This window comes from Aedes albopictus, chromosome 1 (assembly GCF_035046485.1).
Source record: "Aedes albopictus strain Foshan chromosome 1, AalbF5, whole genome shotgun sequence".
NCBI classification, from domain to species: Eukaryota; Metazoa; Arthropoda; class Insecta; order Diptera; family Culicidae; genus Aedes; species Aedes albopictus.
The window spans coordinates 154095786-154107935 of record NC_085136.1 but is presented as its reverse complement, the minus strand read 5'-3'; the positions used below and the strand labels follow the sequence as shown (position 1 = coordinate 154107935).

At 40.7% G+C, this 12150-nt stretch overlaps 1 protein-coding gene across 6 annotated transcripts in view; it reads right to left on the bottom strand.

Annotated features, from left to right (window-relative positions):
• Positions 1-9272, bottom strand: part of LOC109424643 (uncharacterized) — a 54431-nt gene extending 45159 nt beyond the window's left edge. The window contains exon 1 of one of the 6 annotated variants that reach the window (XM_062845612.1): positions 8488-9272. In XM_062845612.1, the coding sequence (XP_062701596.1) occupies positions 8488-8577 (90 nt within the window). In that variant the 5' untranslated portion in view covers positions 8578-9272. The remainder of the gene's footprint in view (positions 1-8487) is intronic. The other 5 variants (XM_029861810.2, XM_019699809.3, XM_019699826.3 and 2 more) reach the window with 5 other exon arrangements.
• Positions 9273-12150: the final 2878 nt, after the last annotated feature.

Sequence of the window (12150 nt, the reverse complement as noted above, 5' to 3'; positions counted from 1 at the left end):
CGTCGGATATTGATTTTTGACTTCTACTCATCAAGCCCGATCGATAGATACCCATATTGCATGGTATCATAGCTCAATCTACCATTCAATGGCTGCCATTTTGGATTATGAACCGCCATCTTGGATTATGGTCCACCATCTCTCATTCCAAAATGGCGTCGGATATTGATTTTTGGCTTCTACTCATCAAGCCCGATCGATAGATACTCATATTGCATGGTGTCATAGCTCAAACCACCATTCCATGGCCGCCATTTTGGAATATGGTCCGCCATCTTGGATTATGGTCTGCCATCTTGGATTCCAAAATGGCGTCGGGTATTGATTTTTACTTCTATTCATCAAGCCCGATCGATACAAACACATACTGCATGGTGTCATGACTCAAACCACCATTCCATTGCCGCCATCTTGGAATATGGTCCGCCATCTTGGATCCCAAAATGGCGTCGGATATTGATTTTTTACTTCTACTCATCAAGCCCGACCGATAGATACTCATTTTGCATGGTATCATAACTCAACCTATCATTCCATGACTCTTGGAATATGGTCCGCCATCATGAATTATAATTCGCCATCTTGGATTCCAATATAGACGATCTGCGGACCCTACGCAGAGTGCGGAACTGGAGACAAGCAACCATGGACCGAGTGGAATGGAGGCGGCTACTATGTACAGCAGAGGCCACCCCGGCCTTAGCCTGACCGGTAAGGTAAGGTAACCTATGTTCGCATTGTACCAGGCAAATGCTTGGATATGCTGTTCGCCTAGAAGTGAATCGACGCAAACACGGCGCATCGGACTTTCGGAACATCGGCGGCTTTCTGCCGCCGATGTTCCTCAGTCCTCCATACAGTTGCAACGCAAAAAGCTGCCGAAGGCTGTTAATTTTTTTTATGGTAAACGAATGTTTTTCGGTCCGCTATCTTGATTTCCAAAATGGCGTTCGATATCGATTTGTAATTTCTATTCATCAAGCCCGATCGATTGATACACATATTGCAAGGTATCATGGCTTAAACTACCATTCCATGGCCGATATCTTGGATTATGATCCACCATCTGGAATTTATAGTGGGGCATCTTGGAATCCAAAAATGGCATCAACTATCGATTTTTGACTTCTACTCATCAAGCCCGATCGACTGATATCCATATTGCTTGGTATCATGGCACAAACCACCATTACATGCTCGCCGTCTAAAATTATGGTCCACCATCTTTACATATCAATTTTTGACTTCTACTCATCAAGCCCGATCGATAGATACCCATAAGGTATGGTGTCATGCTCAAACCACCATTCCATGGCCGCCATCTTGGATTATGGTCCGCCATCTTGGATTCCAAAATGACGTCGGCAATTGATTTTTGACTTCTACTCATCAAGCCCAATAAATAGATACCCATATTGCATGGTATCATAGCCCGAACCACCATTACATGTCCACCATCTTGAATTATGGTCCACTATCTTGGATTTATAGTCAGGAATCTTAGATTAAATATCAATTTTTGTCTACTACTCATGAAGCCCGATCGGAGGATACGCATATTGCATGGTGTCATAGCTCAAATGACCATTCCATGGCCGCCATCTTGGAATATGGTCCGCCATCTTGGATTATGATCTGCCATCTTGGATTTCAAAATAGCGTCGGGTACTGATTTTTGACTTCTATCCATCAAGCCCGATCGATAGAAACACATATTGCATGGTGTCATGGATCAAACCACCATTCCATGGCCGCCATCTTGAATTATGGACCGCCATCTTGGATTCCAAAATGGCGTCGGATATTGATTTTTGACTTCTACTCATCAAGCCCGATCGATAGATACCCATATTGCATGGTACCATAGCTCAATCTATCATTTCAAGGCTATTGGAATATGGTCTGCCATCTTGGATTATAATCCGTCATCTTGGATTCCAACATGGCGCCGGATATTGATTTTTGACTTATGCTCATCAAACCCGATCGATAGTTACCCATATTGCATGGTGTCATAGCTCAAACCACCATTCCATGGCCGCCATCTTGGAATATGGTCCGCCATCTTGGATTGTGGTCCGCCATCTTGGATTCCAAAATGGCGTCGGATATTGATTTTTGACTTCTACTCATCAAGCCCGATCGATAGATACCCATATTGCATGCTATCATAGCTCAATCTACCATTCGATGGCCGCCATCTTATATTATGGTCCGCCATCTTTGATTCCAAAATAACGTCGGATATTGATTTTTGACTTCTACTCATCAAGCCCGATCGATGGATACCCATATTGCATGGTATCATAGCTCAATCTATCATTTCATGGCTGCCATTTTGGATTATGAACCGCCATCTTGGATTATGGTCCACCATCTCTGATTCCAAAATGGCGTCGGATATTGATTTTTGGCTTCTACTCATCAAGCCCGATCGATAGATACTCATATTGCATGGTGTCATAGCTCAAACCACCATTCCATGGCCGCCATTTTGGAATATGGTCCACCATCTTGGAATATGGTCTGCCATCTTGGATTCCAAAATGGCGTCGGGTATTGATTTTTACTTCTATTCATCAAGCCCGATCGATACAAACACATACTGCATGGTGTCATGACTCAAACCACCATTCCATTGCCGCCATCTTGGAATATGGTCCGCCATCTTGGATCCCAAAATGGCGTCGGATATTGATTTTTGACTTCTACTCATCAAGCCCGACCGATAGATACTCATTTTGCATGGTATCATAACTCAATCTATCATTCCATGACTCTTGGAATATGGTCCGCCATCATGGATTATAATTCGCCATCTTGGATTCCAATATGGCGCTGGATATTGATTTTTCACTTCTACTCATCAAGCCCGATCGATAGATACCCATATTGCATGGTGTAATAGCTCAAACCACCATTCCATGGCCGCCATCTTGGAATATGGTCCGCCATCTTGAATTGTGGTCCGCCATCTTGGATTCATAAATGGCGTCAGATTTTAATTTGTGACTTCTACTCATCAAGCCCGATCGATAGATACCCGTATTGCATGGTGTCAGCTCAAACCACCATTCCATGGCCGCCATCTTGGAATATGATCGGCCATCTTGGATTTATAGTCCGCCATCTTGGATTCCGAAATGGCGTCGGATATTGATTTTTGATTTCTACTCATCAAGCCCGATCGATAGATACCCATATTGCATGGTATCATAGCTCAATCTATCATTTCATGGCTTTTGGAATATGGTCCGCCATCTTGGATTATAATCCGCCATCTTGGATTCCAACATGGCGCCGGATATTGATTTTTGACTTCTACTCATCAAGCCCGATCGATAGATACCCATATTGCATAGTGTCATAGCTCAAACCACCATTCCATGGCCGCCATCTTGAAATATGGTCCGCCATCTTGGATTATGATCTGCCATCTTGGATTTCAAAATAGCGTCGGGTATTGATTTTTGACTTCTATCCATCAAGCCCGATCGATAGAAACACATATCGCATGGTGTCATGGATCAAACCACCATTCCATGGCCGCCATCTTGAATTATGGACCGCCATCTTGAATTCCAAAATGGCGTCGGATATTGATTTTTGACTTCTACTCATCAAGCCCGTTCGATAGATACCCATATTGCATGCTATCATAGCTCAATCTACCATTCGATGGCCGCCGTCTTAGATTATGGTCCGCCATCTTTGATTCCAAAATAACGTCGGATATTGATTTTTGACTTCTACTCATCAAGCCCGATCGATAGATACCCATATTGCATGGTATCATAGCTCAATCTACCATTCAATGGCTGCCATTTTGGATTATGAACCGCCATCTTGGATTATGGTCCACCATCTCTCATTCCAAAATGGCGTCGGATATTGATTTTTGGCTTCTACTCATCAAGCCCGATCGATAGATACTCATATTGCATGGTGTCATAGCTCAAACCACCATTCCATGGCCGCCATTTTGGAATATGGTCCGCCATCTTGGATTATGGTCTGCCATCTTGGATTCCAAAATGGCGTCGGGTATTGATTTTTACTTCTATTCATCAAGCCCGATCGATACAAACACATACTGCATGGTGTCATGACTCAAACCACCATTCCATTGCCGCCATCTTGGAATATGGTCCGCCATCTTGGATCCCAAAATGGCGTCGGATATTGATTTTTTACTTCTACTCATCAAGCCCGACCGATAGATACTCATTTTGCATGGTATCATAACTCAACCTATCATTCCATGACTCTTGGAATATGGTCCGCCATCATGAATTATAATTCGCCATCTTGGATTCCAATATAGCGCTGGATATTGAGTTTTGACTTCTACTCATCAAGCCCGATCGATAGATACCCATATTGCATGGTGTAATGGCTCAAACCACCATTCCATGGCCGCCATCTTGGAATATGGTCCGCCATCTTGGATTGTGGTCCGCCATCTTGGATTCCAAAATGGCGTCGGATTTTAATTTTTGACTTCTACTCATCAAGCCCGATCGATAGATACCCGTATTGCATGGTGTCAGCTCAAAACAACATTCCATGGCCGCCATCTTGGAATATGATCGGCTATCTTGGATTTATAGTCCGCCATCTTGGATTCCGATATGGCGTCGGATATTGATTTTTGATTTCTACTCATCAAGCCCGATCGATAGATACCCTTATTGCATGGTATCATAGCTCAATCTATAATTTCATGGCTTTTGGAATATGGTCCGCCATCTTGGATTATAATCCACCATCTTGGATTCCAACATGGCGCCGGATATTGATTTTTGACTTCTACTCATCAAGCCCGATCGATAGATACCCATATTGCATAGTGTCATAGCTCAAACCACCATTCCACGGCCGCCATCTTGGAATATGGTCCGCCATCTTGGATTGTGGTCCGCCATCTGAGATTACAAAATGACGTCGAATATTGATTTTTGACTTCTACTCATCAAGCCCGGTCAATAGATACTCATATTGCATGGTGTCATAGCTCAAACCACCATTCCATGGCCGCCATCTTTGATTATTGTCTGCCTTCTTGGATTTCAAAATGGCGTCAAGTATCTATTTTTGACTTCTTCTCATCAAGCCCGATCGATAGATACCCATATTGCATGGTATCATAGCTCAAACCACCATTCCATGGCCGCCATATTGGATTCCAAAATGGCGTCAAACATCTATTTTTAACTTCTACTCGTCAAGCCCGATTGATAGATACCCATATTGCATGGGATCATAGCTCAAACCACCATTCCATGGCCGCCATCTTGAATTATAGTCCGCCATCTTGGATTTCAAAATGGCGTCGGATATTGATTTTTGACTTCTACTCAATACGCCCGATCGATAGATACCTATATTGCATGGGATCATAGCTCAAACCACCATTCCATGGCCGCCATCTTGGATTATGGTCCGCCATCTTGGATTCCAAAATGGCATACTGTATCTATTTTTGACTTCTACTCATCAAGCCCGATCGATAGATACCCATATTGCATGGTATCATAGCTCAAACCACCATTCCATGGCCGCCATCTTGAATTATAGTCCGCCATCTTGGATTTCAAAATGGCGTCGGATATTGATTTTTGACTTCTACTCAATACGCCCGATCGATAGATACCTATATTGCATGGTATCATAGCTCAAACCACCATTCCATGGCCGCCATCTTGGAGTATGGTCCGCCATATTGGATTTATAGTCCGCCATATTGGATTTCAAAATGGCGTCGGATATTGATTTTTGACTTCCACTCATCAAGCCCGATCGATAGATACCCATATTGCATGGTATCATAGCTCAAACCACCATTCCATGGCCGCCATCTTGGATTATGGTCCGCCATATTGGATTTATAGTCCACCATATTGGATTCCAAAATGGCATTATATATCTATTTTTGACTTCTACTCATCAAGCCCGATCGATAGATACTCATATTGCATGGTATCATAGCTCAAACCACCATTCCATGGCCGCCATCTTGGAGTATGGTCCGCCATTTTGGATTTATAGTCCGCCATATTGGATTCCAATATGGCATCATATATCTATTTTTGACTTCTACTCATCAAGCCCGATCGATAGATACCCATATTGCATGGTATCATAGCTCAAACCACCATTCCATGGCCGCCATCTTGGATTATTGTCCGCCATCTTGGATTAAGGGCCGCCATTTTGGATTCCAAAATGGCGTCGGATATGAATTTTTGACTTCTACTCATCAAGCCCGGTCGATAGATACCAATATTGCATGGTATTCGTAAAAGATTTACCGATAAATAGCATGCCTTCTGACGTTTTGGTCGCCATCTTGAAACCCAAGCCGCCATCTTGAATTCCAAAACCCTTATAACCACCTCCTTAATTTAACAAATGTGTATACCAAATGGTCGGCGTTAAGTCAGAGGGGACCAAGTAACAAAATTGACTAAAATGAGATTTTTAAGGCATTTCATTGAGAATTACTTTAGCTACTTGGAACATTCACCCGATTTTCTTAATGTTACTATTAACGAGAGTTATAGCACAATTCTCTTTTGATTGAACTGCGAAAATTGATAATAGTGTGCAGTCAAAGTGAACCAAATGCTTGATGTTAAGAGAATTGAAAAAATATGTATCGGTTAAAATCCAATAATCCAAATAGTTTCTCATCAAAATATAATACGTTTCAAAATCGTATGGCTCTCTAACGTATTTTCTGATGATTATTGATCAAGAAAGCACGTGAAAATCCATTTTATTATGGTCAATATCGTATTTTACAGATCATCGTGTTGAAGCAAATTGTGGCAATTCGCGTGCAGACAGAGTGGACCATGTGTATCTAAGTAAAATAGTGGAAATTACCTTATTCTTCGTAATCCTTTCCAAATCAAAATATGTTTGTTTAGTAGCTGTTGGGCATCATATTGAAATGAACCAATACCCGTTTCATGAAGAAATTGATTTTACCGGTTATTTGAGAATTGTGTACTTGGTTCACTCTGTCTGAACGAATTTTTTAAAAACGCCAGTCCTCTGAATAAATTATTATGAACTGTGTAACTACAATATTTCAAAAACGTACCGAACTTCGAAAATACGTTCAAAAGTTGTTAGCTATTAACTGTTCAATTTAAGAATTCTTAAATAGCTCATTATTTGACTACCTTTTATGTGATATTGAACTGTTGTATTTGGTCCACTCTGACTGAACATAAAAATTGAAAATGGTAATCAACAGCGTAATAACAGAAATACCAAATTTCAAACTTCTTGCTCACATTATACATCAATCCTATTGACTTTTGTCGTACTTGTGCATTATTTTTTCATCAAAGAAGTACAAACTTGAGTATGAACTGTAGTTGATTGTAGATTTTCCAAAAATCGTTCAGTCAGAGTGGACTAAGTACAATCAATTACTTGGCAATTTCTCGGTTTCAAGATTTTTTTTACGTTTTTTCGCGATCAATACAGAGCGATGCTTTGATGAATAGTTAATAAGGTTTGTGGCAAATATGCAAGAACATTTGTTGAAAAACTCAAAACTTATAGAGTTGCAAACTTTAAAGTCGTTTTTCTAGAAATTAGGTAAAAGACACATGGTCCTCTCTGACTTAACGCCGACCAAATTTGGTTGAAAATGGTTGAGGCATTCCGGAGTTATGCTGGAACATACATACATACATACAAACAAATAAACATACGAACATACAAACATACAAACATACAAACATACAAACTTACATTGACTTTTATATATATAGATTTGGTTGCTTTCGGTTCTGATCGCTATTTGCTATTTTGTTGTGAGCCACATTGGGCGGGTGTTGCTGAGACTGTCATTAGACACGTTTCAGTCCACTTGTTTTTAGCGAAATTCTTCTCAATCATCACTGTTTTCAACCGACCAGTCGTCAAAGTGGTGGGTTTTGTAAATCTTACTAAATAAAGCGATACCGTGAGCAATAGATTCCGCAAAACTATTGTTGATGGATTTGTCACGCTGCAAGCTAAGTGTTCAAATTATCGAAACAGGATTTATTACTTATTACTAAATTTGATGAAAGGCTACTTCAGGTTTCCATCCCATAATGAAATCAGTTTTTTTCAATACAACCATAGCATTTTTCTCAATTTCAGCGAGCAGTATTTGCTGCATCTACGATACGCGGCGAGTGAACGCAAATTCCTGGAAATACCCCCTCCAAAGCGAAACAAGCTTTCAGATCACGTGTTGCCGTTTTGAATTTAGTTTGGCCATCAAAACTATATTAGATTGAGTAGCCTTAACTTCAATCCAAGCCTACCAATTACTGAACAGCGCAGACTTGTACGGGAATAATGGAGATCGATCATACGCGATGCCTTATTTTGGCGCTATACGTAGCGAAACCGTCCTGACGGCATAAGCGTGGGGAATCCCCACTTTGGAACTGCTTCAAGATTGTCGCATTCACTTACCGTTATCAAAACCGTGACGCTACAGAAAATCATCAGGATAAGCACCAGTCCGTATGGTAGCCAAATAGTACACGAAATTTGTTGAGCCATGGCTAACTATTACTTATAATACCCTTTCACCTATTCTTCTTCTTAACTCCTGCGTAGGCTCGGACGGGTTTCTGGTATGACTAGATTTTCACGTTGATCAAGAGCACTGCACCTGCTAGGCGAAATCGTTTCACATTTCGATTCTGGCACCTGAATACGTAATGTTTATTTCATGTAGCCATTTTTACATATTTCGATCCTCAATCTGCGCACTTTGTTTAGCACCAATACCGAAGCACACTACTGATCACAGTGATGATGATGTGTTGCCGTAGTCACAATTCACTCTGCTATTAGTATGAACCGCTGAAAACGACTGGATGACCGCACCGACTGGATACACGTTCGCTAATAGGGCTGCTCGTCTTTCCAGTTTGTGAACCCGGTAAATCGTAAGTAGTCGTGATGATTGCGCGCTGCTCGTACACGGAACCCAACCACACCGCACGGCTGCCGGAGCGAATCACTAAAACTTATCCATCGGTATCGGCTGGAGACACTTGTTAGCTGTTTGCGCATCGACGGCTAGCTGGGCGAATACCCGTTACACTTGACACACACGTCCGATCGAAAGCATGGAAACAGATCGACTAACTGATCGGGTGCGGGTGCTTGCGCGAGCGCGAGAGAGAATCAGCCTAGTCCGACCGCTTTGAATGCGTTTGAGAAGTTAATTGGGGGAGAAACTTTGTTAATCGCATTTGCATAGCATCGTGGGGTGAAATGAAGTCAGCCAGCGGTAAGCTGCCAGACCTGTTTTGATAAGGGGATGATTTTTTTTTCTAAGAATTTCGAAATTGGTGTGTTTGTGATAGTAATTGACACTTTTTGACCTGCATTGCAGCACATCGCGTGTAGAAGACTAAGTAGTTGGAGACGCTCAATCATTTAGTATTATGACGGCTTTTTTTTATCAATCATTCATTAGTCATACCGAAAGTTTTAGCCATCTCGGTTAATTTACTTCTAATAATTGATTTGACTATCTCGTATGGATTAGAATAGTTAATATACAACTTGACGAGACAAATACGACAATTTGAAGGATACCGCATCATTCATGTATCACCAGCGGATGGTTTGAGTTAAGACGGACTGAAAGATAATAGTATGGATGTGTTATAGACTGGTTCAAAACTTTTGAAATTATGCCATCAGTGACAACAATGCAGCAGTTAGAAGTCATTCCAATTTCGTATGCAGAAAGTCATGGGTGCTTCCTCTAAAGATTCATCCAGAAAATTTTCCTTGTATTCCTACAGGAGTACCCAAGTAACCACAAGCATTATATCATTGCACGAATTAGAACTGAATATCAACCTTTGCAATGCGAAATGCAGTAATTCCACACTTCTCATGCAATATACCTTTAGATTGGCATTATCAATGTATTGATGCATTACATTTTTTCTTTACATTAGGGTGCATTAAAAGGTGATATACGATAATTCAATAATTCAACACTGCAAAAACTGTATAAATGCAATGTACAAACTATAGATAGTAGAGTAAACATAGATCCGCTAAGATGAATCAACCCCCTGAAGAAAGCGTTAGTTCTTGAAGCCGCCGCCTTTGGTGGGGCGCCACGGGTTTGTTTACGAAATTTCAGTCTGCTGACCAATCTGCTACGTGCGGAAGCGAACTTTGTCGTGCGAAGATAAATTCGTGATCGAAATACGATCATTTCCACATATTGTTCAATGGGTTCAGCGTTCTTTGTTAAATTTACAAGATGCACAAGTATGAAAATATATTTGGCCCATTGAAAACAATACTTAAGTCAATTAAATTTGAATGTCGCACCTGCTCCAACAGAAAAAATCACTATGTTTTCAGCCTTATGCAACTGGCCATTCAAATTAGCACCACGTCTAGCACCATATTTTTGGCTTCAATCCAGTTGTATGTGGATGACAGCCGTTTCATGGGGTTGAGATGAATCCGTTGTATCCAAACGAACTGTCAAAATCTGTATCCAAACGAGCATGACGTCACGATTTGGACAACATCAATGGAACGCATGACGTCATATTCAATCGTCGCACTTTTGAAAATTACTACTTACACGCTTGAAACAATTTAGTCAGCGGTGTCCGCGGATCTTTGTTTACTCTACTATCTATAGTACAAACTAGCAAAGGTTGCTCTAACAATACAATTATAAAAGCTTATCAAGAAAAGTTAACAACTTCATGGTCAACTATAGTGGTCTTCCACACTTCTGGTTCTAATCCCGACCAACTTAATCCTCGTTTGAACCACCGATCGACGACTTTCTTCAGAAAACCCTTTTCTTTTTTCTGTTGACTGCTATCGCATGCCAATTATGATGGAAACCACAATTAGCATAATATTATGAGCATTGTACGAAAGGTTTTTTATTTTTCTTATATTGATTGAATATCTTCTATAGAATGCATTATGCATTTATCAGCGATTTATCAGAATGTGATTACGAATCCCTGTAATTACATTTGTCATAGTCGTTTTGCCCTCTACTGAAATGGTTGAGGCAGAAGAACAGTTTTCTTCTAGTTAATGAAATATCGGCTGTTATCACAGCAGCAGAAACGGTCCACAGCACCAGCGCGAATGGAACTCATCAAGCGGTCTTCAACACTTCTGGTTCGACTCCCGACCTGGCAACAAAAAAAATGGTTAAAACATTCATGTGGGGGGCATTAGTACCGTCGATAACGAAACGGTGCTAAAAATAGATTTTTGTTTTGGTTTTTCGTGTTGCACGTATTAAGCATGTGCAAATGCAAATGTACAGCACATGCATTTATGTCACTTTAGCAATGGCTGTCAACGTGCAGCAATATGTGGCACTAATTTAATTTTAGTGGGGCCCTTTTCGACTTTAATATTGCTTCAATGAGGTATTTAAAGTAATGCAGCATTATTTACACAATTTTAAATATAAATATACGGCAAAATTGATGCACTTATATACGGCTTCGTGGTTACTTGGGTACTTCCAGCGATACCTCCAGAAATTCATCCTAGTATTTCTTCTCCAGGGATTCCTCTAGCGATCCATAAATCCCACCAGACATTCCTCCAGGAACTCCTCTGGAGATACTTCCAGGAATTGCTTTAGGGTTTCCTACAAGAGTTCGTCCAAGAATTCCTCCTTAAATTTATCCAGGAATGCCTTCAAGGATTCCTCCAGGATTTCCTCCAGAGATTCCTCCAGGAATTGCCTCAGCAATTTCGCCAGAGATTCTTCCTGAAATTGTGTCAGGGATTCCTCCAGAGATACCCCCAGCATTTTTTTTTCCAAGAATTCCTCCAGTGTAGAATTTGCAAATGTTAAAATACACGTTAATATAAACAAGGATTCCTCCAAAAAATCTACAATACCTCCAGGGTGGAGTGTAGAATTTGCAAATGTTAAAATACACGTTAATATAAACAAAAAAAAAAAGAAATTCACGTATTTCTTAAGAAATTTCTTCAGGAGTTCCTCTGGGAATTCAATCAGAGATTCCTCCAGATTGTTCTAAGAATTCCTCTAGTGATTCACACAGAAATTCCTCTCAGGATCTCTTTAAAAATGTATTCAGG